The following is a 27,776-nucleotide window of genomic DNA, read 5'->3' as shown; positions in this document are numbered from 1 at the left end:
ACATTTATATTGTTAAATTATTGTGTTACTTCATTCAGAAAATAAATTCTAATTTATAATTCAATCACACAATTTTAGTTATTAGCTTATTAATATATTGCACAAATATAATAATTGCAAATGAGAATTCTAAAAATAATAAAGTGTAAGAATAACGAGAGATTCTTATATTTATCGCTCATGTATTTTTATACTCTATTTTTATATTAATTCTATATTGCTGCGATTCAATGATCGCTTAGAGAAAATTGTTGCGAAAAGAGCTACGTCGTAAACAAGATAATCCATAATTAAAGATTAACACGCTAGTTTGTATTAAAATGTATATGTTGTGCTATGCGATAAATACAACACCATGAAAATTTATTTTGATAAGTTTGCTAAATTTAACGTATACTTTGATATTGTTCTGCCAATATTATAATATGAAAAAAACTTTTTCGTACAAGCTCTCACTGTACGCGCATCTTATTGCATATGTATGGTAAGAGTCGAAGTCGGAAGTATATACATATAAATAGATACACATCGCGCTATTCAACAGAATTCCCTTACATCTGCGAGTACGCAATTAGCAAATCTAACATTTTCAATAAGTTATCCAATGCTTAATGCTTGGAAGTATAGTCAGGACACTCTTTATATCTCTGAGCGATTTAAATAAGGAAATGTGCGTACATATGCTTCTGCGACTGATTCCAAATCTATAGTATAAATTCACTTCGCAACTTCAGATAAAATACATCGGATTTCTGATGTAAATAAGTTAATCTTTATTTTGAAAGAAGTTATGATTGAATCGAGAGTTACATTACAAGAAAATATTGATTACACATTACATTTAGAATACATTATTTACTCTTTACACTGTACGGACATGGGGGACATCTTCAAAAACTCTTCGAAACAATGTTCCTTCCGCTTTACTTACAAATCTCGACAAGTAAGATAAAATGCTCTTCCTTATCCTTTATTGGCAGGACGAACGTGACCTTTTTTACTTTTTAGATCTTTTGTTAATTAAGATATTAAGTGAGGCTCTTGTTGGTATACCGTATAATGCAAGGCAAATTCAGGTCCATCAATAGTCATTCCTATTGATCAAAGAACCATAACGAGTTTTCTTTTATTCATAAAAATAAGTTCATAAAAAATATAACAACTCGTGTTGGCTCTGTGAAATAACCGATGTTACATCAGTTTTTTATGGGTGAACAGTTGAATTTTTAGTGTACACGTTAAACAAGTCGAGTTAATTTTTTATTATATGTATAAATATATAATTTGACCAAAGCTTTGAAAAAAATTGAGCTTCTCTTATATAACGAGAACTTGTGTAAGTATGCTTTTATAAAGAACTTTTCATCGATATGGTAAAATATAGTAATATCGAAAGTTATACATTTTAGCAGACACTCAGGATGATTGTACGACGGTAAACTGGTAAACATATAAGAACATTTGTCAAGTGTATATTTATATTAATATAGCGCAGCTGAAAAAATAGAGATTAGTAATAGTGGACAATATTTGACGGAAAATTATACGAATGCTTCATAAATAATACTTGACTCGTAGAACCGCTAAAACATTAAAAATATTTTATATACTTAATTTCTTAATTATCTTATCAAAATTGATTTCAAAGTAAACATTTCATTCTTATCGTTTGAATCGATTTGCCCTTTTCCTATTTTATTTTGGTTTTATTCACAGAACACTCGCGAGAGATGATTCCGCAGCTGTTCCTTATACATTTCAAATAATATACAATATTTTATGTTTTAAAATTATTTTGTAAATTAACTAACAATACGATTATAATTGATCTTTGTTTTCTAAACATGTAAGCTTTATTTTTATTATTAATTATTTAATAATAAAAACTTTTTCAACTTTTAAGGAGAGAATTCGAGAAACCTTGATTCGAGATTTGTTGTAGAAAATCATCTCTATTACTAATGTCCATCTTTACAATTGCAGCTGCATAAGATATTTCTAATTCTACTATATATATTTCTCACATACACACATCACGCACACGCACGCACATATATATATATATATATATATATATATATATATATAACATATATATATGTGTGTGTTTTAAGCGTACAATTCGGACTACGTTTCCATGTGATGGAAACGTTTCTTCTCATCCAGAGAGATCTTTAAAGATTTATCTCTTTACATGTATTTTATATGTATTTAGTCTTATTGATTATAATATTTATTTTAGATATACTTAACGCTCATTAACATTTACTTCTTTCTTTCCAACAATGGGTTATTACAACGCAATTTGACAAATTGCTGACACCTAAACATAACGATGACAATTAACGTACATATATACAATTAAATCTTTGGTAACCGGCAAGCTTATTATTTTTCGACATTTAAAATCAGAAGAAATGGATTCGATAATGAAAGCATAAATTATCAGTATGATATGGTGAGTTTTTAGTCGGATACGATATCGCGTTTGTGTAATACTCGACTCATGTAAAAATCAGGCTTAAATTTTTCATTTTTGCTCAGTAAAAAAGTAAGTACATACATATGCTTGTAGAGACATCGTTGACGAGAAAAAGATCAATGCGGATGACAAATCAATATTTTATTGCCCATTGTTTTAATTACGTTTGATACTGAACGAAAGACGTCTCGTACTTGCTTCCTTTACACACACATTATGTTTCAATTTATTTAGCATATGAATTACACATTCGACAAAATACACAGCGATAACGACACAGTCAATACGCTGTTGCGATTAGCATGTTCATTCGCGGAGATATTAGGCCTTTTCGATTAGCTTGCAAGCTATAGACACGGCATACTTTAATTACTTTTCTAGGCCACATTTGTCACACAATGACAGACTTATAATAGACTCCCGATGTATGTATGTATTTTTCTTTTTTCTCGAAGAGGAGGAGGTGGAGGAGGAGGAGGAAGAAGAAGCATAATTATAAGAGAAATACGAGATAAACCTGAGAGAAAGTAGCTTCTTAGTCAAGACAACGGATTTCATCAACTCGGACTTGATAATTGTCTTCTCGAGTTGTGACATATCTTAAAATATTAGTTTGTACGTTTAATTATTGATCTGTTAAGCGAAACATGAGATCTGTCTCTGCTTTTGCTTCACAGCTTGGATTACGTTTCCTTCATTGTAACTTTGGAGAATTTGTATTAATGCATCAATGTTAATTTAAAACTACATCTCTAAATTGTTCAGATATCCAAAATTAAGAAATGCACAGTTGGATCATGCCTGTAGCGCAAAGTGTTGTGCAATGAACGAAAATACAAGTGCGTAGTGCCTGTTAGTGCATGGATATACGAAGAATATTCATCATTACTTTTCTTTCTTACTTTTTTCTCTTCGCGCATCGACATTCGATGCAACGAAATGTTATATGGATCTTTAACGATCATTAATATATATCTATAAAAGTGCAGAAGAACGATTTCTTAGCGGGTCATTGGATTTTTTGTTCTTTTTTTTTTTGTCTTTTTTTGTTAAGACGATGGAGAAATACATGTTATTTTTTGCCATTTTACATATAATATCGCTATACGTTTCGTATGTATGTATATGGTCATTCGACTATTCGTTACGACTATTCGTTACACGACGATAGATTGTATTTCCTTTGATCAAGGACGCGAATTATTCGGGCGATCAAACGGCTAGATCGTAACGACGATCGAACTAGTGTAGCGTGTGCCATTCAGCGATTTGCTTCCTCGGTGACTGCGTCATTTGAAGCCAGTGTTCTCGTCCTTGACTGTTACCGCTGTCCGCACCTGTGGCAGGTCCAATGATGCAGGATCCGATGATGGCATTTCCGCCGATCAACTCGCTGCTCGAGTCCAGCACGCATATCTTACACAGACGTAATTAATTAATTAATTATTTTTTTTTTATTTTTAATCTACATATTGTCATCTGCTATTTGTGCAATTCTTTTAAAATATACCGATATACTGTTGTATATACCTCTATAGCCGATGATGCGAGTGATGAAGCAGGTATATTAAACGACATCGCCTCGTTCCAAACGGGATTTGTCGTTGCCCTCCTAACTGCCGTTTTCTTCTTCTTTTTTACTCTTCTTTCTCCACAGAGAAGACTAACTTTCGCGAACGGATCCAATGTCTCCTTATCCTGCATTACATATATATTATTCAGAAGTTTACTGTTTAAGTTAATTATTAAATAATTAGCGATATAAACAAAACAAACTTTTTTTTGTAAAAGATAATAAATGCAGAGGAAATTAGAAAGTACGTACACTTTAAGAAATATATATGTCTTATTTACTAATAAAGAGGATAGAAATATTCCTACTAGTGAAAAACAAGTAAATCGAAGGCCACTCTCATTTTTAAAACAAAAGGCGATGCGCAATTGAAGGAAAAATAAACCTTTTATTTGTATTTATATCGATATCGATACAAATTAATATAAATAATCGGCTTATTACATGCGTATATATTATATATGCATATCCTACCTGTTGGGGAAACAGATTTCTAGCTTTCATCATAAGAACCGTGAGCCTTTCGGCACTCGGTAAGTAAGACAATGAAATCAAAACCTCTTGAATCTCTTCCGGCGGTTTGCGTTCCCTCGCTATTTCACCCCAAACTTCTACCGAGGAAGTGGAAGAGACCAATTCGAGGCTGTCCATGGCCACTCTTACCGAACCCACCACATCGTTCCTCGAGAAACGATCATAATCGAATACCTAATATTGCATCATAACGTTACGTTATTATTCCAGCGATTTCGATTAAATTAGGAATGTGTTTTACTACTACTACTACTACTATATTCTATCCTACGAATCATTCGATACGATTTTCTACGATATGTAATTGCCTGTAAAACTAGAGTTTTCTCCTGCAGCTCTTCGTAGCTGACGGGAAATTTGAAATGCTGATCGAAAAACGGATTCGGATCGTTCCGGTGGATCTGCGTTTGTCTTTTCCTGCTGTCCACTTCCGGGCTGAGAGTCAACTTGACGTAGGGATCGTTGAAACCGCCCTGATCGCTGCCTGCGAGATCATGTGCCTCGATCAAGTGCACATCCAAATCCGATTTATCAAAGTCATATCTCAAGCGCAGATGAAGCCTGCCCAAATGTTTTCCTGTCCTGCGGTTACGCAAGTATCGCGATTAGTTCAGACGTATCTTTATATGTAATATCTTTAGCGATAATCAAGTACTTTTTGCATATAGCGAGAGAAAGCAGTTTAAGATCATCAGGAAAGTTTTATAAGCCAAGTTTTATATTATGTACCTGCGAGCGCTGAGAAAGACAGGACCGTCACGTCTTTGATAAAGATCCGGTTGTAAAGAACCAAGTGGAGAAGCAGGTGGTATGGGACCACTGTCGCTGCTAATAGATCGCAGAGAAATAAGCATTTTATATCACATTTTCAAATTTATGCTCAAAATATACTTTATATATTGATAAGAGGATTCGATAAAATTTTAATAATTATCCAAGACAAATCCGCGTGCGACCTCTCTCTCTAATAATTAATGCCTCACTCATAATATTACAGACAGAAATTCTGAAAGTTAATATTATATCAGAATATTTATTTAGAGATTAATTTATAGAGAAAAGAATTAATTAACATATTAACATATTGATGAAATATATTATATAATTTGTTCTATAATAATAATAATATTATTATTAATACGTTTATAGAAATAATCTCTCTCTTGACATTTTCGTCAAGCGCGCGCGTTTACCTGAATTTTATTATGTCATTCTACACAGAAATGACGTTCTTCACATTTTCATGAAGATTTTTCATGAAGAATATATATTCATCACGTTTATGAGAATTCTGTTATTTACCTTATGGAAGCACGTGGCGGTGGGATGAGAAGGGGCGATAAGCAACGACTGGTCTGTCTGGAAGTACTTTGAACGGCATTCATCGGCGAACACCCGCAAGTGGAACTTACACCCGTTGCTACGGACGACAAAGAGGTTTGTGAGGGCGACGCATTTCCACTATGCAAGCTGCCCGTGTAACTGGCAGGACTTGCACAACGTGCATCCAAGGACGCCGCACGAGCTGGTGAAGGAGATCTGTGGGATATTTCCAAACTATACGTCCACGTATGTTACGCAGCAATACATTTTTATTGTGTTTATAACTTTACGCAAAGTTAATAAATACCATTCACCGAAACTTAAAGAGAAAGAGCTATAATATTATATTCATTTTTAGATATTCACATTTACATTAAATAGTAATAAAATGTATTGTATTTTACTATATATACTGACCTCGAGCTTCTGCTAGGTGGATACGAAGAAGCAGCGTGTAGAGGATCATGTCGAGCATGATGTCGCCCGTCCGGACCGAATGCTCTAATTTGAGGCGATGATCCTCGATGATTCGAAGAACAAGATGCACCTTCCACCGAGCTCTGCGAGCTAACGGATGAATTTCTAGCCAACGTTCGACTGCCACTTCCGCCCCCGCCTGGATAACTGCGACTCTGATGGGGTAAGCCTTCGGGGAAAACGTATTACATAAAATTAAGCGGGATGAAAAATTATCATCGTAATAACTAGAAGATAGCTTTCGAGAGCATTTCAATTATGCACGACGATGGTTTACAAATTTCTTCGGTAATCGAGTTCCGTCCGTGAAAATAAACGATGCATCGAGCGCACATCGATATATATAGAAACAAAACGCGAAATACTGTATACTGCATTAAAAATCGTCGGGAATTAAAAACCTTAAATGCTTGTTTTTGCGTTGGTGCAGACAGAAATATTTATAAACCATCTTCACAGGCATTGATTAAAATCAATTGAGCTTCAACCGCACTTGATTGTCTTCTTTAAAGATTTAACTATCGTATATTTCTCATAAGCAATATATTGCATATAATTTTCTAGGAATCGTATTGAAGGGATGTGGAAAAAGAGTCATTTAAATTACGCATAACTCCGATTAATATTAATATTTGCGTTAAGAATCCCATTAAAAGCACTCATAATTACCCGATTCGGTTACCGAAGGTTGTACCGCGTGTTGCTCCTTCGCAACGTTAAATTCCTGAAATAGAAAATTAGGACAATTAGAATTCTCTTTAATATACCAACAGTAACTCGATAGGAAGCTCGTCGGGTTTATTCAATCCGAACGTGCTTCATACTTGTTAAATATTCGCCGGATAGATTTTTAATTATCAATCCGCCAGGGGCACCGTGGTTGCCGCGGGCCTTACGACCCTCGTGGTTCGAGGCCCGCTCCCCACCCCTTAAAGGTGGGAGCACCGCGGCTGTCGCCCGGTTTCGGAATCGCGAGGAGTTGGGCTCTAAGAGCTCTAAGAGGGGGGAGGGAACCTGTCGTTTAGCGAAACCACTGCCAAGGGAAAGGGCTTGGAAAAATTAGCGGGAAAAGAAGCGACCCTGTTGAGCTTGACTCTAGTCTGGCACAGTGACACACTCCTTCCCCCCTCTCGCCCCGGGGGCGGGTGTGCGGTCGGGAACTGCCGTGCACCCGTGCGCTAAACAATCCCGGAGGGAGGGGTGGAGGATGGGGACGTTGTCCCCCTCATCTGCCACAAGTTAGAGATGCCCGGAAAACTGGGCATGGCACGGGGGAGGGGTGACAGATGAATCAGTGCGTTTCCCGCTGCCCCCCCACCGTCAGGTAAAACGTGCCGAGAGGGACAACCGGGGGGTTTTTAGTGGGTTGGAGTCCCACATAACCGCCCTCCCCGCCCCGGGGGAGGGAGTATCCGTGCGGATTTCCCCCCGTAAAAAAAAAATTTTTTTTATTAAGTGTATGCGGCAACGCGTACAGCTGTGCGTGACGCGTGACTCTCGCTCCAATTTTGCATTGGAGAATTTCTCGATAAGAAATTTCTAATATTTTTCTCGGATGAGAAATTCTGCTGGAATTTATTTGCGCGAAATATCTTTACTCCATACCTGTTTATATCATAAAATAATCATATCGTTGCGGAAATAAACTTGATATTTATTTTTCTATATATTAATGTATCATTATGATGTTTATTATGAATGACACGTGTCATAGGCAATGTATGAGATGATAATATTTATTGAGAACATAAAAATTTATATATAGAAAAAGAAAAATGTGAGAGAAATGATATATACGGTTAAATGAGAAATAGAAAGTTTAAGTGTTTTCTCACAATATTTTTATTTTGTAAAATAAAATCATCTAATTGCATATTTGTCAAATTTGTATTACATGGAACGTAATTGCGGAAAAGCAGCTCTCGCCGAGTAGAGAAGGGAATATACTATCTTTTCAATAATTCTCTTTTAAGTGATTGCAACTTATATTTACAATCAGATTCTCATAAATATAATAGTGTAAATAATGTAAACTCTGACACACAGAGCAAATTTTACGTCACTGATGATTCCATAACATAAAGAATATTACTGATACTTGTATTCAAAATTTCTCAGTAAATAACACATTAATTAATTTATAATATATACCAACGGTTTCGTATATCGACGTGTATGCGCGTATTGCGCGTATCAATGTATTCCCCGGCATTGCCAGGGATACGAGACATTAATTACCCTTTGTTTTAGTCATTCTTTATTTCTGCCGTTTCTGGCTTTACTGCTGCAGAGAATTATGTCGATATTTTCCTCTACTGCAGGTATCACTTGCGTGCGTGCGCACACGTGTGTGCGTGCAACTTTTCTCCGTGAAAGCAAATGCAGCATGCATTTCAACGATTTAATCGTAACTTGGTGAATACGTGATTCGTATTCTGTTGCTTTACTTGTCGGCGGAGTTAGCGCTTTAATTAAAGATCGCTTGTTTCAGGAGTTTCAGCTTATTGTTGTAATAATATTTGTTCGGCGCGGTGACTGTTTCACTCATGGACTCATGTGACAAAGTTAAGCTTTTTAGTTTTCTAGCAACGGACGTGATTAAATGGATAAAATATATTAGGCAGAGTTGCTTCTATAACTCGATTATCGATGTACATTTTGAATAAAAAACGTTTTATTTAAGTTGAGAAATTCTTAAAACTGTAACCTACATGAATATCTAACATTTTAAATATTTTCTGTCAAAAATGTTGAAAATAAACGCAGAATAAGTTATAAATGTGTTTGCTAATTTTAACCGTGACTTATACTTCTGAGAAAATCTAGAGTGAAAAATTGTGATACAACCATGAAACGTAAAGGTCAAGATAAAAATTTCTATATGCATATGTACATCTTACAATTAGTTTATGAACATATGGATATATATTTAATAATTAACTGCAATGTGTCACTCACATTGCACATTCAATAAGCTACACATGAATATTGTATTATTGTCCCTAATTATATTGTACATTTATACACGGAACAAGGACTCGAATACATAATTCTTATAAGAATTCTTCGTTTCTTTATGATCATAAAAAAAGAAAAAGAAAAAAATCTTAAAAATACAAATTCAGTTTTTAGACTACAGCGACATAATGTAATAGACAAATGTAATAGAACGCGAAAAGTAACTTTTCGTTTTTATATCTAATGCGATTATAAAAACTTGATAAAATTTGGATGTTAAAAACAATTCTAGTTTTATGTACAACCAATATAATTTTAAATGGAACTGACTGCAAGCAAAATCTATTACCAAAATATTATGTTTTGAAAAGGCGTCTTTTTATATGTGCAATGCTTTAGTTTGCATTATATTCTGAAATATTCAACAGTAGATAACTTTAATTATTCACAACTAATTTTGATTTTATAATATAATAATATAATAATATAATATATTTATATAATAAAAAGTCCATAGATTTAAATTTAATGTTTCCACGTTTTATATCGCTTGTTGTGTCGCTTCTATTCTAACGCCTAGGTTTAACGGTGACTATACTAAATTCTGCCACCGATATTTATTATGCATGGTCGATGACGGTACATTTTCTAAGTGAACATATTTTACCTGCCGCACTCCGTGCGAGCTCGTCGTACGTCCTCGAATATTCTGCGTTCGCGGCTTATATGGGACGTCATTCCAGACGTGAAATGTTTTATCTACTACCAGGAACTTCGTTCCAGTACGCTACGTACCGGTCATCGCTGTGTCGGACAAAATTTGCATGATAAAGCAAGTTAATTTTTCTGCCGCGGGGTAAAATTAAAGTGGACGCTACGTCGTAATAAAATAAGTTTCGCAGAGAGAAAAAAAGAAAAAAATTCTTGTATCACGTGCATATATGAATTTTTAATGTCGTTAATAATTCGTAGTTTTGCGCTTTTCCGCATGCGCACGCCGTGTTATCGAGACAGCTTTGATTCGCACGAAAAGATCTATCACTATGATTATTACTATATAATTTTAATTAAGTCGTTTGCATTTTTGTTTTTTAATCCTGATCGCTTTGATATTTAATCGAGATCTATAATGCATGTAATTTTTGTATTTTATTGCTTAATTAAATGTTCAACATAAAAAATTGTAACAATTTTATTGCCTCCGAAGGAAAGAAACAAATGCACATTTAAGCTGAATTTTAGATTACGCGATATTATGTGACATACGTAAAATATATTATCCAGAATTTCCTGTAGTTTACTTAAATACAAGAAATAATAAAAATATAATCATTTTAAGCAAAAAGGAAAATTAACATTTCAAATCGTGATAAACAGCTGTTAGTCTCTGTATTGATAGTACCGATTTCGTATATACCTTTGTTTATCATTTACAAGCCTCTAGTTAGAAGTATAAAGATTGTGTCTAATTTGTCAGACATCAAATAACGTCCGATACACAAGCAATGGTATTGCTCTGCTAAATTTTATACAGAAGGTTTCGTCAGTTAGCACGCTTGCACATCACAAACACTTAAATACTTATGTTAATTGTTGGTATATATTTTTGTGAACATAAATCTCAATCGATGAGATAATATCGCAGATAGGAAAACGATGGCAATTTTGATGTTTCGACTCGATGGGCGGAACCGTGTATTCCGTTCCGTGCTCTGCTTCAAGTATCGACCCGTCAAAGGCAGCTTCCAGCGACCTCACCCCGTAACTGCCACCTACCCTCTTATCACGATGCTGAAACACGAAGTTGGTATCTTTGAGTCTCTCTCTACCTCCATCTCTCTCTCTCTCTCTCTCCCCCTCTCTTCCCTACCCTCCTTGGCTTCATAATTCAAAGGTTCGTCCTTATCAAGGGCTTATGGAGAATGCTTCGAAACATCAAAGGAACCATTCGATTATTTCCGCCATCTGAAAACTATCCTTAAAAGACCATCTCGAATAAAAATCGCATTTCTTTAAGAAGACTAAATTCTATTTACGTGGTTGTTGTATCGTTTAGAAACGTTTTCTTTCCGTTATTGTTATTTCAACATCAAACATTGATTTCTATATAAAATAAAATTAAATTAAACTTTGCCCGAAAGGCCGATATAAGTTATAACGAACAGATTTAGAACAAAACTAAGCGATAAGTGCAATATTTTATGCAACAAAGAGATATTAAAAGCGTTACGTTTATTTTCTGTCTACAGTAATAAGTATTTCATGCAAAGCAAAATTAGCTATTTTATTACAAGGGATGATTTTAATGCGCAGTAACATAAACATAAACAAAAGTATATAAACCTGCATGTGAAATTTTTTATAATTCTTCTATGAAGAAAATAGTACTTTGGAGTAAGTAGCATTGTGGCCGTGCAGAGTTTATATTAGTGCCTCGGTGGTAAATTATAGGTACACGTATGCACACACGCTGTCTTCCTTCACATTTTGAAAATACCACACATGTATCTCATACTTGGAGAGAATAGCGCTATAATGCGCTAAAAATATTATATGATTATGTCGGAGAACGTATTCTCTGTACTTAGGTGCGTCGGAAGCAGCGTTTCTATTGGGATGGAGATGCGCTCAGTTACGATCCGCAATTACAAATAGCTTCTTTTATTTTGCATCAAGTTCACGCTTGATTATTGTGAAATTTCTCGGAACGCGCGAGACTACGAAATGAAGTTATCCGAGACTTGATAACAAAGATGGAATTACAACTTTTTTACACAAAAGTTTAATCTTTTACATGAAGCAAGCAACGAGATACAGTTCATAGTAAAGTATAGTTTATGGAAAAACAATGTTCTTAGATTTAGGATATAATTATTAAGTTCTTCGACTTTCCGATAATAATGCATTGTATTATATTGAAATAAAACTCAACTGTAATAAAATATATTATTTGCAAGTAGAAAAATTTAGGTAAATGTAAGTCAGAAATAAACGAATAATTAATAATTTAAAAAAATAAAAATATTCTTAAATACCCCTACTGGGAGAAAAATATTACTATTTTAAAATAATAATACAATAGAGTCTTTCAATAAAATTTTTACTATTGATCCACATTGTATAAGATTTTCAAAGCAATTACAATTTAGAATAATGTATAGATTTAGTCGAATATTTTATTGTCAGATTTGCAACATATGTATATTATAATATCGCAAGTTTGACGTGATTTGTCAAGAGTTTTAGAAATTGGACGCATGTCAGTCTGTGACGATATCTCGATCACGAATGATCGTGTATAGCTGTCATAGCTGTTCCAATATCAATTAACCACTCCTCGTTCCTTGTCAACTGAAAGGCATTGATCCGGAACGTGGCAGACGTCGTTTTGCGCTGTAAAATTAGCTGTATTTGTTGAATTTTAATTAACTTTTACGTCAGAGTTGTATGTACATGCTCTGTAAAAGTTTGCTACGCAGGACGACAATAATCGATAATCGAAAAAAGATGATAATAATAAAGATTTGATAAGATGCAGTAACGAATAAATTTGAGTTTCGACTATATACGTTCGTCTATATAACGAATTATACGCCCCTGAGATAAAAGTCCTTTATTATATTATATTATATTATATTGTACAGCATTTGTTAAGAAATTGAATCATAATTATTTTTATATACGACTATATTTAAAGTTGTATACTCGATATCAAATTATTAAATAATCAGTAATTTATATTATTTAGACAATAATATCTTTATTACATAACATCTCTGATTTAAACATATTTGCATGTGTTAGTAATACGTAGAATAGAATACTTTTAAGTTTTTATGTTCTGATTTGTTTTTAACAAATTTAAAAGATACACAATTGATATTTATTATTTAGCGGATAACAATAGGTAACGATAGACGACGTCTATGCGCGATAAACTTAATTTCCATTCAATTAATTGTCGCGATGGCGCAATCGGCTATCGATTCAAATCCTCTATACTTTATTCTATTAACAAGTGAGCGTTTCTAGGACGACGCCGACGCTGAATCGGTGGATATAACAGTCAACTCTTTCTATGATGAGCTCCAAAACTCAATTTACTTATAGTGATTCCATTACATGAACATCAATATAAACTTACGTAACTTTTATTTTACTTGAGGACTTTATTTCGCAATTTTGTATAAATTCCAAAAAATTCTTTAAATATCGCAAAAATTACATGTTTTTGCAAGAGAATTATCATAAAATTGCATACCACAGAAATATCATTGCTTGGAAGATAGAAAATAATTATAATTAAATCCGTCGTTCGAGATTAGTTGCACGTGCAACGTAAAATGGTCGCGACACGCAAGCCAGAGAATGCGGTGAGGGAAGTCACACGCGTATAACAAAGAGAGAAGCCCACGCTAGAACGGACGCAACAAGTGCATCCAGATTTCCGAGGTGTTGAAAGTACATAGCACTATCGCGCGTACGTCTAAAGTTTTCGCGAATAATCCGAGGTATTTTTCTATCAGATTTCTATCCTCAGCAAAATCTTCAAAGACAATAGCTAAATTTTTTAGATGCTTTCGAAAATCTTCTGGATGTCTCTGGATATTTGAAATTGGTCAAGATATCTTTCGATTTAATTTCCAGTTTTAATTTTGTTAAAGGTATAATAAATAAAGATTTTATTTAGAGCAAGGACCACACATACATAAATATGTGAAAATGTATTTCGCACGAAATAGAAAAAAAATATATCTACCCCGGGAAAAAAATTGATGAAAAATACAAAATATAAAATATACAAAATCTTCTATTACAAGTACCAAGTCATTAGCTGCAACTGTTTAACATTTTATATATACAATTGTGAAATATATATATAGTTGTACCTCCGAACTGGTCGAAGTTGTACTGTCGGCACTATCGGTATTAGCGACGGAAGAGAGAGGCGATCTCGTGCCTCTTTGGGCCCATCTACCCTTGATTATCGCTACTCCTGTCACTGCGCCGATCCTAGTAGCCGCGCTTCCACCCGACGGGTTGTTCGACATGTTCTTGTCTCCGGTTGCCGCACCGCCACCGCCACCGCCTCCGCCTCCGCATAACTCCAGGACATCGCCCAGAACCTCTGACAATTTGTCCGGCACTTTGACGAACGCGTGCAAAACAACTGTCCGAGTTGGAAAGTCGCGAGACGAGCCTCCGCTCTCGTGACAATCGAGTCTACTGTTTCCTCGGCAATGCGCGCGACTTTAATAACAGAGACTCATCCGAGATAATTAGCAAAAGGATGCCGGTGACTCGGATGATCTAGCGTAACCCTTTACCGCTTTTGTGCCTGCAATCGTGAAACGTTTGCCGTCAAAAGTTTAACGCCGCTCGCGCGCGTTAAACACTTGGACGTCCGACGCGAATCTACTGCTTTAACAATCAATTCTGGAGTACCTGGCGCGACTCTCGAGCAAACGTTAAAGTTTACATTCGCATACGGAATATTTGGAAAGTGGCGCGTTTCCTCGAGCGATTGGAGTTTCGAATTCGTCTCGACGTGGAATAACAATTTCACAGAAAGTCGCGTGCGAATCTCTGTGTCCTGCGATAAAAATCAATATTTATTTACTCGCTTGACTATTAACAGGAATAAATTTTCACATCAGTTAATAGTATAAAAGCTTTTAGTTAATGCTATTAATGAGAAGCTTTTATTATAATAGCATAAATATTACAAGCGTACTGTATATATATATGTATATATGTACATATGTATATACTGAAGGAAAGTATACGAAATAGACTAAATTGATCAAAAATAAAAATAAGCCATTGAAAGTAGAAAATAATTAAATATCTGATCCGATACCTGTTACCAGAATTTGTGATGTTTGATTCTATCAATTATTAACTTAAATAATCTCATTTCGACGGATAGTATTTTCAATATCGCGTAATTTGTTATTGTTGCATTGGATATGACTGCATATCCAACGTCAATAAAGCTCGTGATATTAATTACGTATCATTTGAAGTAAAGATGCATTTGCCTAGGACGTAATTCGCTTTCGTTAAATCAATCAGTCGCGTTACGATATTGCCGTACATTTGTGGCCGATTAATTACAGCTCGTCACTTTACCTAAACCGATTCGGATATAGCCCCGATAGCGCACTCTCATCACCAATCGAGATTATACGCGCGTTTATTGTACGATTAAAAATTCGAATTTTTCTCTGATTTCTAAAATCAGAGCGATGAAAAAATTTACATTGTTATAAAAATACAGGTTCATGCTTTTTTATAATATATTAGGTTTAAGAAAAATATTAGATTATTTAAAGTAGATTACAATTATACATTTAGGTGATAAATTTTTAAAAATTTAAATGATTGGTATGCCACTAAAATTACATAAATTATAATATAAGAAACAACTACTGCTTTGATATTGAGTAAAGATCAATAGATTGCTGGAACGATATATTAGTATAATAATGATAATTCTGTAGCACAATATTTATTGAACACAGTATGTTTTAAAAAGTCGAATAATTAATTTTACATAATTCGCATTACATATCGTAGAATTTAGTTCAAGAGTGGCACGTCAAATTTTTCTATGTAAAAATTACCGTCGTTATTTCTAAACTGTCAACATGTAATCAAATTATTCAAATTATCTAGTTTATCCAGAATTTGTTTTTTTTTTTTTATCTTTGACCATCACACGTTTTGAAGAATCATGAACATTATATTAGAACTTTCTTGTGCTATCTTAATTTTTTAGATTAGTAGAATGTCAGGACGATTGTTAGATTTACATAAGTGTCACGAGAGTCTCATTGCGCTATAAAGCGTTTAATCAAAAAAGAACATTCTAGATCGATTTTCAATAAACACCACGAAAAAAGAGTAGGAGGTGCTGATCTAAACGTCAATTAAAATCGATATTTATTCTGATTGACGTATCTCTCTACTAAGGTTCCTCAAAATTATATTACCGCGTTATCTGGCTTGGACTTAAGTCTCTCAAGGATTATAATCCTTTTCTTGCAGCTATCCGCATTTTGCCCTACTTTCTACAAATTTATCTTGTTCAATAAAACTCCGCTTCGTTTTTCGCTCTCGAGAATCGCCACTTTCCACGTTAATCGCGTATAAAGCAGAATAGAGGGACGTCTGATTTCATTACGGTTCAGCGGTCGTGTACGACCGCAGCTCATTACATTACTCTATCCGTGACCCGATTCAATTAATTTTACGTCACAACTGCTTATTTTATCTTTCTCCATTAAGGACGAGATGAATGTCTGAACAGTTACGGATTACAACTACTTAGACGCCACGCTGACCCAATTCGTCGTCGGTCGCCCAAGTAGTAGCAACAAGCGGACAGCCTCGGTTTCACGACACGCAATAATGATTAATTGTATTCTTTATATAGGTACTCTCTCATTAGGCTCACGGTATACTAACTGTTTAATGAGCGTCGCGATCAGTACGATTATCACCCACAGTCACAAGATTAATTTCATTCGAGCACTCTATGAAAATACGGGATACTTTTCGTCGACTTTCGATCCCGTTCTCGGTGCGTCTATCACGACCTGACATGGATGTGTGTCACCGGGTATCACCGTGCCGCGATACTGGGCTAGCCCGACTGACTTTATACGCGCCCGACCAGTGCCAGGGCTCGTCGTGCACCACCAGAAAACGACGATTCGCCGCTGAGCGTAGCTGGTGGCTGGAGGGTGGTGGGCGGCCGGTTCCGCCACCGAAGGTTGTAGAGAAAGAGAGAGAGAGAGAGAGAGAGAGAGAGAGAGAGAGAGAGAGAGAGAGAGAGAGAGAGAGGAAAGGGAGAGAGAGATGTCCTTAACTAGGGAACGACGGAAGACGGAAGAGAAGATGGATATCGGGCACGAAAGTGAGACAGGAAAGGGTGCGTGCGCCGCAACAGGTTACACAGGGACGACAACGATTTTGGGGAGGAGAATTGGTTCTACTTTCGTTTCAACGATGCTTACTGCGACGATATATCTTAATATAAATTAATAGCGTTGAATAGATATGTTAATTATTATTCGTTTACACTCAGATAACGTGCGATAGCATTGTGCCTAAAAAAAGATTTCTTCCCATAATTATCTTGAAATATATCAATAATAAAGTTTTGTTTTTTTTAATTGTATATGTACCTGTGTTTACTAACAATAAGTTGGTAAGATTAGAAAGGAAATAACAACGAAAAAAAATTGTCAATTTACAATATTTCCCTGAATTTTTGCAAAAAGATCGATCGGCGTGCGGCAAATAACGAATATTTAATTGTAAACATTTAATGACAAACATTGAATAAAAAAACAAAAGAAAATTTAATATAAGCGTTACATGCGGGTTCTCGAAAGTCATCGTACAAATTCTACATTTGTTTAAAAATTAGAATCTTCATATTTTTCAACAACAAATTATTCTCTCTTCTGTTAAATTAGATTCCTGTTTAAATAAAGTCTTCAAATTTTAGTTCACGGTTTACTTAACGATTAGCAAAGATCTTCTATAGCTCAATTTGCTAAGAAGTTCTCAAATAATAATTCCGTAACCATTAACGTCTAGACATATTAACCAGACATATTAACAGTTAAATTTATTTTACCAATGAGAATTAAAGTTTAAAGTAAACAATACTTTTTAATTTAATTTACAAAAGATGGGACTCGGAAGAACTGTGCAACTCTTATACACAGTACACGGACTATACATCCGCTCTTGAACTGTAAAATTGTTTTACCCTCGTTCTATCGTATAAGGATTCGTTAGACGAGGACGATCTATATTATGAATCATATACTTCAATCAGAACACACTATCTAATAAAATTTTTAATCTGTTATACTCTTTCTCTCTCTCTCTCTCTCTCTCTCTCTCTCTCTCTCTCTCTTTCCGCCGATGTATATTTCAACCTCTTTGCGATCATGACAATGGATATAAGCAAGTAGGCATGCAAACTACGTTATTGATTGTAGACGAGTGAGTTGTTTTTCTTGAACTATTTTTCTCACAAATGCAGTGACATTTGAACGACAAATTTATATTACTACTTTGTTGATTTAAATAACATCACGTTTATTAAATAAACGGTGTTTATTTAGAGATTTCTTTCTTTTATAAAAATTCGCTGCTCATTAACGAAACGTTATCGTTGTAACTGCACAATATGTAACAATTTGTTTGAAATGCCTTCTAACAAAATGAGATTGCTATAATGATGGCAATATTTAAATTTACTTAAGTCTCGGAAAAACTATAGTAATTTCGCGTCTTCAATATAACGGAGTATACGGTACATTAACCTAATTACAGTATACCTTCAATACACTTTGCATAAAATAGAAGTTTACAATTTTCCAAATTGATTTGACCAGAAAATTAGACAATGAAACATTTTGTTCATTTTTACGCAAAAATAAACCAAACGAATTTAAATTTAATGCTCTCAACAACTTTTTTAAGAATTGAAAAAAATTAATGTATGTATGTAGATTTATATTTTCTTTACTTAAGAATTTAATATCCTCCAAGTTTTAAAAAATTATGAAACAATTGAATATACTATATATTTCGAAATTAAATACAAGTTCACAAGTTAAACTTGTATTTAATTTCGAGAGAGAGAGAGAGAGAGAGAGAGAGAGAGAGAGAGAGAGAGACTCAAACAGAATAATTTATTATTTATAATAAATACCATATTATGTATTATTATTTATTATATACTCAAGTTTATCATATATACACCAGAACTTAGCAGTAATTTATAACTGCAGGTAAAATATGAAACTGTGTCGGTAAGACGTTTCTGTTAGCCAAAGGTCGATAAGGATAGAACTTTACTATGTTTGATCCTGTACAACAGGATAACGTTTTATATGTTGCCTTATGTCGACAAGGACGACAAGATGACTCGCACATATCCAAAGGATACTATAATATAACATATAAAAAATATATATATCTATATATAACAAGAATATATGCAACACCATATATTACTTTTTTCAGTAAAATAAAAATAAAAATTTTATTAAATATCTAATTGTATCTGTAGGATAATTTTGATAAATTTAATATTTAATATATCTACGTATAGAAAAAAAATTAGTCATTTATTTGAGCTTAATTAATGGATTTTAGTAATTGTTATTTATCAAAAAGAATTTAAGTAATACATTTCTGTTTTCACGGTTTTGTTAAGTATATATATGTCAGGAAGAAATAATCTTCTTATAATAGGTATACGGGTACGGAAACAGATACGACGTAAACAGTGCTGATGTAATGCTGAAGTTTAACTTGATTGATGTGACTTATATTTTTTTGGTATACTTTTCGCGAAACTCAAGCTGTAGATACAAACAGGCAAAATGTAAAAGCAATCAGTTAGGGCAAACAAAGACAATTATGTATTACATACATTTATGTAAAAATTAATCAAGCAAATATCAAGAGACACGGCAGTGTCTCGCGCCAAGTATACGCGCGGAGCGAGACGCACCGTGACTCATTTACGCGAACGCACGATATAATTCTCACCATCATAAATGTGCAGATAATGTCATAAACAAAATGAGGATGGGATTAATAAATTTGTTATCTCGCTTATCTTGTCTCCACGTATACATAATCATAAAGAGCTTTCTATACCGAACAAGAACGTTGAATCTATAAGAATTTCGATCGATACAGCGCTGCAGCGTTGGAGTTACGTAAACGTAACCATTATATTATTTTCCGACGGATATTATTTTCAGAAATATGGCTTGCGACACATTACGATGGATAGGTGGATTTAGTTAATATAAAGAAATATTTATATTTGTATAATATCTGTGCCTTTAATTCTACCTTTAATACATAATTTATAATTTATTCATTGACACTGTCAAAAATACCAAAGAAACAATTCATTATTGAAGAAGGTGATATTATAACTGATGAAATCCTATTCTTTTAATATGCTGCTAAGTTCTGGCGTATGTATAATAAACTTGATTATATAATAAATAATAATACATAATATAGTATTTATTATAAATAATAAATTATTCTGTTTGAGTCTCTCTCTCTCTCTCGAAATTACCGACAAATGCTTGCAATAACGGATAGATCAATAATAATTGTTAGCAAACACGAAAGCGACAATATGTGCTATTATAGTATATACATATTAAAAATGCATTCTTAAATTTCAAACAAATCAATAAAAGATATCTTTAAGTGACTTATTAATATTTATCTTATAAAAAATTTGCAGCTTGAAATTGTTATATTTTATTTAATAAATATGTTAATAATTTTCGGTAAATGATAGAAAAGAAGATATAGAACGAGCATGTTAAATGAGTCAAAGATAAAAATATATAGATGGAAAAGAGTTGCGTAATCGAGTGACAATAATGTTCATCCTTTGATATTCAAATCATAGCGCCTTTATTGAACATTGTGTGCAATTTCTTATTATTTCTTTCACGTTGTTGAAAAAATTTTAATTGCTTTAGTAATTGTAATAGAATACAAAAAAATAATAGAAATTTCAAAGAAAGATTATCTAATGAAATTTGGAGTTACATAAAAGGTTACGTTTTTTTAGTAACGTAAAAAGAAGAATCATAATGGATGGCTGTTATCAGCCATTATCATACGTGGTTAATCAATAGCGAACAAATGACTAACTACTAACCCCGGTTTGTACAGCGTAGTAATTCTTTTGCGGCTTCCTCCAGCAGTCGAGCACTTGTGACGTCGACGCTGCGTGGCAGTGATGATGATGAGGCTGATCGTTGTTGTTGCTCCTAATATTTGGTGGATCCGGCCATCGATCCAGATTGCTCCAATTCCATTTCCCCTTTCGCTTCACGGCATAGTAACGATAAACTACGATCGTCATGGCCACCACTAAGGCTAATCCCGTGCCAGCAGCTGCTCCGAATATTGCGGATGAAACCATCATTCTTCTTTCGTATTATGTGAGATGGAGTATTCGTTGCTTAATCTATAAATGAAATACGTGTCAGTGTTTCGTCGAAAAATCTGAATCAAAGACAAATGTCTATATTATATCGCGTAAGTATTTAAAAATCTTTTAATTTTTTACACGTCTTTTATTAGAAGCCTTTAAATGTGTTTGTTAAATTTTTGTTTTTTTTTTGTTTCACAAAACATCCGTTGTTTTGCTCATAACCTAGAGAAAATTATATGTGTATTGTGTGCAACATGAAAACTTAATTCTTTTGGAATTTTTTATGTTGTTTTAATCTTGTAAAATATCATCACACATAAAATACACATAAAAAATTATATTTCATTAAATTAATTTATTTTTAATGAATTATAAAATGAAATGCTTTTAGCAGACAAGATAAAACGATAACCGTGTTAACCACAGTGGATGGTTTGTGTATGAAACTCATCGTGTCAAACAATTAAATTTATTGACTCCTCTTAAATAAATTAACTGTACGATGGTAATCAAATATTGATAGATAAAGACCAGAGGATAGAAAGAAATAAATAATGTTTATTGGAACAAATTACACTGGCTAATCCGCAGCGGTTAATTGAACTACGGTTTTAATTAGAAATTATCGATAATGGCGTTGCCATGAGCCGTGAGTAAAATTGATGATTGATAACTATATAGTTTAATTGAGGTCAGAAATCGAATTAACTCTAAATCGAAAAGGCAAAAATTATAGAAACAGGAAGAACGTGACACGAACTGAACTGTTAAAACTACTTGCAGTCACGATTAAAGTTCGCATTTAAATATCAAGATACGAATTTATCTTGATCAAGATACTCACACTGCAATTGCAACGTGTTCTTTGTTTATCAGACATATCCCATACAAAAGTATCTAATTGCAATTAGCACATGTGTAGGTAATGAATTACTTCCTAGCTCTGTACCATAACTCTCGTCCTATCTATTCCTTAACAGAGTTTCACACTTTACAACTACATATAAAAATTGTACGCTTTACCTATTTTTGTTGGAAATATGAATAATTATATGAATAAATATTTAATTTGTACAAGTCATTTAATACAAGGAGATTTTTAGTTATAATCGTCTGCTATAACGATAGCTCATTGATTCATCTCTATTGTCATTGTCTTACTTCGTGAAAATAATAAAGCCATTCAATTTGTTTTGAACATACCAAAACTCACGCAACAAGAGATTTCCGAAAATTTAAATATTCTCGCGCGACACATCTCTCTGCATTTTTCGTGATTTCTCCAATTTTTTAACTTCGATAACGTGTAATGGATTCCTCTGCGAGAAATATTCCTAAGGGGAATAACGTGACGTGATGTGTGCACCGAACAGAATATTTTTTTTATTAAACGTACGTTGGCTGACCTTTTAGGTCACAGATTGCTCGAGGGTTGCAGACGTACAGTGATTGATCGTTAATTATATATTTCATCGCCATAAATACGCGTGTAATATGCAAAATATATCTTGGGCAATTCTGTTCTCCCGATGTATGTTTTACGCTTAGGGGCATAATTTCGAATTTCGGATTTTGTCTGAAAATTGGCCGACTATGCAACACATTAGATGAGTTTATAGTCGTAGATGCGCGTGAACGTAATCGCATCAAATGTACCCTATACTCCCTACTCCATTAGAAACTCGCAAAATTTAATAATGTGATCATGAATGAAGCTTGTTTTAGAATTTGTGGTTTGCACCATGTCTCGCTTCATGTTAATGCGTAAACGGGGTACGCGAGAATCTATGAATATTTTATCAAACTATGTCACAAGTATTTATAAAGTCAATATACAAACTTTTAGCGTGGTCACGATTCTTAGAATCTCTTTAAGCAAAATATATGCTGTCTGAAGCCTATTTCAAAAGAAGAAAAAAATTTCTTTGTCGCAGTTACACTAATCCAATCAGCAATTATAATGTAATTTAAAACACAAACACACACACACACATTTAGCGAATCGCAAGAATTCTTTTTTAAAAAGAAAAAAATACGATTTTAGACTCATAATAGTTCATACTTAATTTAAAAAATTCGAAATTAATGACAAAATAATTTAGTCGTTGCTTTTATCGACGAAAAATATTCCCACGTAATTTCATTAGCTTTAAGTAATATTTTTCTTTTGGTAAATCTAAACAATATTTAATGCAATGTTTATATATTTTTTTTAATTTACTCGGATTTTGTAGCGCCTTGACAACAGATACGTAGGCGTGAGTGGCACATTGTGGACTGCGATTCTTGAATAATAATGAGTGAGTTTCTGAGTAAACAGCAACATCGTATCAAGCCGGATACCGTGAAACGCAAATTACGACTGTCTCGGATTATCCGACGACAAGGGTGAAAATGGTGCAGTCACGTACCTCGACTTTGGAAATTTTAAATTTTAGAACAGTCTCTTTGCAATTTAAATTCCTGTCACGAGTTATACAGTAACCAAAAGCTGTTTTGTGTGAAGCAATTAGTAGACTGCAAAAAAGTATATAAAAACCTTTCTTATATTATACAAATAGCAAATAATACGAATCACTTTTCTAAATTGTTTAAAAACCTATCTTCCAAGAAGATATATAATATTCTCTTTTAAATTATTATAGTAGATAGTGGAACTCTCATTATCTAGATCACATTAAAAAAGATAACAGATTGCAAACTATTGTAATGTTAACAATAGTAAACCAGCGCATAAACGCCATGATCAAACCATGTATTTTACATAGAAGAGCTACAGATGAAAATATTGATTTGTGCGACTTTGCGAGAAAGTCACAAACAGAGGACGCCAGAATTTGTTACAATAATATTTCGCGAAGTGACTGTCAGATACACAGTGACACAGACCTTATCCTTCTCAGCAGACAGAAAAATAAAAAGGCACAATTTTTCTTCCACATTGTATTATATTTCCAATCTGTTTTTAAGATTTATATGGAAGATGCGTGAATTCTCCAATTTTATTATTTTAAGATAAATTATATTAAAATGCATGAAATAAAGAAATACGTATTATATAAAAAATTACATTTATTTTAAGTAAACAGATAAAGACTAAAAATTTAATAATTTAATATTTTATATTTTATACTGCTATAAAGTTTAGAAATACGAGACGTATGAGTAAATTACGTTGCCCGATGCAAAAATACAAACAAAACAAATCAAGAATTAAATTGAAAAAAATAACGTTTCTTCTCGTGGTCTGTCATCATGATGTGGCAATGACATACTCGGGATTTAACCAGGGGAAAAGGTAAACATTTGCATGGCAGAAAACTAGCAGCCATGCATACAGCAGTACGATTTTATGACCTTTCGCCTTTCCACGCGAGTAAGACAAATGGCTCTTTAAATTACTATACAAGAGATGTAATAGATTCCTTCAGGAATTTACACACAAGACGTTACGTTACGATTAATGGATATTCACAGCATTAACATGACAATACATCGGATATAATCGGATTTTGTTATTGTTCTTTACTTCGGTTCTCATGCGGGAATATCCGAGGATATGTACCGAAAGGACGCATTGTAGCATTGAGGGATTGATGCCATTGTATGAAATGTGCGCGCGTGTACACATCACACGTGATGCGATGAAATTCTGTGTTAGGGAATGCCGCGGCGAAATTACGCGGCTTCATGACCCCGATTGCGATGCTAATATAACTTATTTTTAATGATCTTCTTAAAAGGAATACTTAAACAATTTCCATACATTTCACAACGTTCATAACCCGAAATCTTTATACTTTGACGCGGTTCAAATTGACCTGGGTTCTCTTGAATGCTAGACTAAAATAATTGATATTCTAGGGCAACTTCGTAACGAACCTAAGTGTCTCTAGGTAAATTGTTAAGTATAATTATCGTGTTAAAATCCGCTTGAGAAAGCATCACGACCTTAATGACACGATGAAAAGATGGGAATAATATATACGTAATACGTCTGACATGACAGATATTTATGCTAATAGGATTAATTATCGTCTACAGATTTTCTCGTAATTATACATAATGAAGAGCTTGATTTTTTATTTCATTTATTTGGTTATTAAATACTCTTTACGTTAGAACAAAATCCTTATAATAGCGTATAAAATATATTCAGATATGTAAGATAAATATGAAAATTATAAATTATTTTTCAAAGATTTAATAATTACACTAACATTGTGAAAAATGTAGAATTTTATATTAATTGATACCTTCTATCTATTCTGAATAAATTATTGCAACGGATGCTTTTATGCATCTTTTATAATATCGTGCATTGTACTCTTTCTAGACATTATATAGACTGATCGATTATCCGATCTAATAACTGCGCGACATTTCTGCATATTGTACCGTTATTGTCATCCGGATATAAAATATTAATCACTTGTGCAGCAGCTTGTTGATTAATATATATTGTTGATTAATATTTTACAATTATTTATTAAAATTTGTTCTAATCTCGATACATTGCGAAATTTTTCGCAACGTAATCACGTTATCAAAATCTCGACTCGGCTAATCTTTCAACAAATTGGTAACGGGTAACGATCGATCCGCAATTTGACTGCATTATTGGCTCATACGACTATATCGCATTGTTTTAAAATTTAACTGCAAAGCTGCAAAACTGTGATTTAACTGAGAAATTGTAGAATTTAATAAAATAATATTTCTCCTCTGCTAATATAATCAAATAACACGAAAACATCTAATAATTTATTAAAAACAAAGTTGTATATATATTTATTACAATATGTAGAATTTTAAAACGTATTATTAAATTGTTCTTATATTATATCATTTTTTTCAAACTAGTACAATATATTAATTTATTTTATATTTTATATATAGATGTATAAAAAGTTTTTGTATATCAATCTAAAGAAAATTTCAAAAATAAAAATATTAACATTAAAATTGTGTAAATATGTTACAATGGATTAATAATGTATAGATATTATTGTGACTATATTTTCTTACCTTCGTGATAGAATGTAAAATTCAGCAGTAAACAAGACTATGGGCGACTCGCCAAAAATGATAAGTGAAGAAGTTTTCAGTAGAAGTAAATAATTTAGTCCGACCGTTCAGTAGACGTATCGGCAATTTGGTCCGTCCGGCTACTAACGCAATTGAACACTTGAATTATTATAGCTTTTACATTTCAATACTGTCTGCAAAATATTGATTACAATTTTTATCGTTTCTGTAGCAATCTTAATTTAACTTGACGCAATTAAAACGATTATTCCATCGTTAATCATGATAAACACGTCAATAACAATGTAATTATCGAGATCAGAAAAATTTGCTAATGTTATTTATGTATTTTATTTTTAAAATTGATAATGTCAACTCATATGGTTGTTGCTGGTTTCACGGCGCGTCAACGACTGAACTGAACCTTCCTCTCCCTAACGGGGTAACGGGTTTAGCTGTTGGGAAGATAGAGGGTGTGAGATGGAGGGAGGGAAGGGAGAAATATCGGAGAGCAAAGGATGAGAGAGATAGGGAGGGAAGGAGAAGGGGAATGGAAAAAATAAAGTAAGATAGATGGAAAAGAAGGAATCAGATAGAGATAGAAAGCTTGAGATAGAAAGCTAAGGTTGACACGGTGAGGTCAGAGGGAGAACAACCAACAGGAGAGAAAGGAAAAGGGACAGAGAGATAAAATGAAAAGAAAACAAGACAAGAAAATACATACAATGCTGATCGCAAACGAGAGATACAAAAGATAAAAAGGAGAAATAGGAAAGAAGAATAAGGAACGTGGGAAGAAGCATATGAGGTATGTACATGTCAGAGAGAAAAAAAATGTCAGGACGTCAGGTGGCAGTCCACCCACATATCTCGCTGATATTCAGTTTTATCAGAAGAGACTTATCAGCCGGTGAAGCATTTTATCAGTAACAGTCAACAATCATATAAGCTCTGTCTTTTGTCGACGTACATACTACGACGTACATATAGATTGTCCCTTCGACCAAATGTGCGAAAAAAAATATTGAAATCCTACAGCTTATTTTTAACAATAATAATGATTAAATCACCTTGACCGGCTTGATCTCCTCCACCCCGCTCACCATCACGTTGCACGTTCTCGCGCACCGTCTTCATCAGTCTCCGTCATCCGTCATCCGTACTTCGTCCTCCGTCTTCATCCCCCGGCCCGGTTAGCACGATGTGTGTCTATTTATATACTTCCGACTTCGACTCTTACCATACATATGCAATAAGATGCGCGTACATTGAGCTTGTACGAAAAAGTTTTTTTTATATTATAATTTTGGCAGAACAATATCGAAGTATACGTTAAATTTAGCAAACTTATCAAAATAAATTTTCATGGTGTTGTATTTATCGCATAGCAC

General features: G+C 33.6%; 1 protein-coding gene and 1 long non-coding RNA gene across 10 annotated transcripts; both read right to left on the bottom strand.

Moving 5' to 3' along the window:
* Positions 1-309: 309 nt before the first annotated feature.
* Positions 310-27,644, bottom strand: Sytbeta (Synaptotagmin beta). Of its 9 annotated transcripts, none has more exons than XM_071795366.1 (10): positions 27,456-27,644; positions 21,079-21,390; positions 7,059-7,113; positions 6,330-6,558; positions 5,892-6,128; positions 5,319-5,417; positions 4,898-5,171; positions 4,530-4,763; positions 4,013-4,180; positions 310-3,898 (listed from the first exon to the last, which is right to left on the bottom strand). In XM_071795366.1, exons 2-10 carry the CDS (start codon positions 21,346-21,348, stop codon positions 3,725-3,727), a joined length of 1,740 nt encoding a protein of 579 aa, XP_071651467.1. In that variant the 5' UTR covers positions 21,349-21,390; positions 27,456-27,644; the 3' UTR covers positions 310-3,724. The 9 variants fall into 9 exon arrangements, with proteins under 9 accessions (XP_071651467.1, XP_071651461.1, XP_071651476.1 ...); XM_071795360.1 differs by lacking the exon at positions 27,456-27,644 and adding an exon at positions 26,386-27,403; XM_071795375.1 differs by lacking the exons at positions 21,079-21,390; positions 27,456-27,644 and adding exons at positions 14,237-14,685; positions 16,664-17,053.
* Positions 10,926-14,227, bottom strand: LOC139823163 (uncharacterized). Its single transcript, XR_011734718.1, has 2 exons — positions 11,218-14,227; positions 10,926-11,138 (listed from the first exon to the last, which is right to left on the bottom strand). It is a non-coding gene; the product is annotated as an uncharacterized lncRNA (long non-coding RNA).
* Positions 27,645-27,776: the final 132 nt, after the last annotated feature.

This window comes from Temnothorax longispinosus, chromosome 1 (genome assembly GCF_030848805.1).
Source record: "Temnothorax longispinosus isolate EJ_2023e chromosome 1, Tlon_JGU_v1, whole genome shotgun sequence".
In the NCBI taxonomy this organism is placed as follows: Eukaryota; Metazoa; Arthropoda; class Insecta; order Hymenoptera; family Formicidae; genus Temnothorax; species Temnothorax longispinosus.
This window is presented reverse-complemented; position numbering and strand designations above follow the sequence as displayed.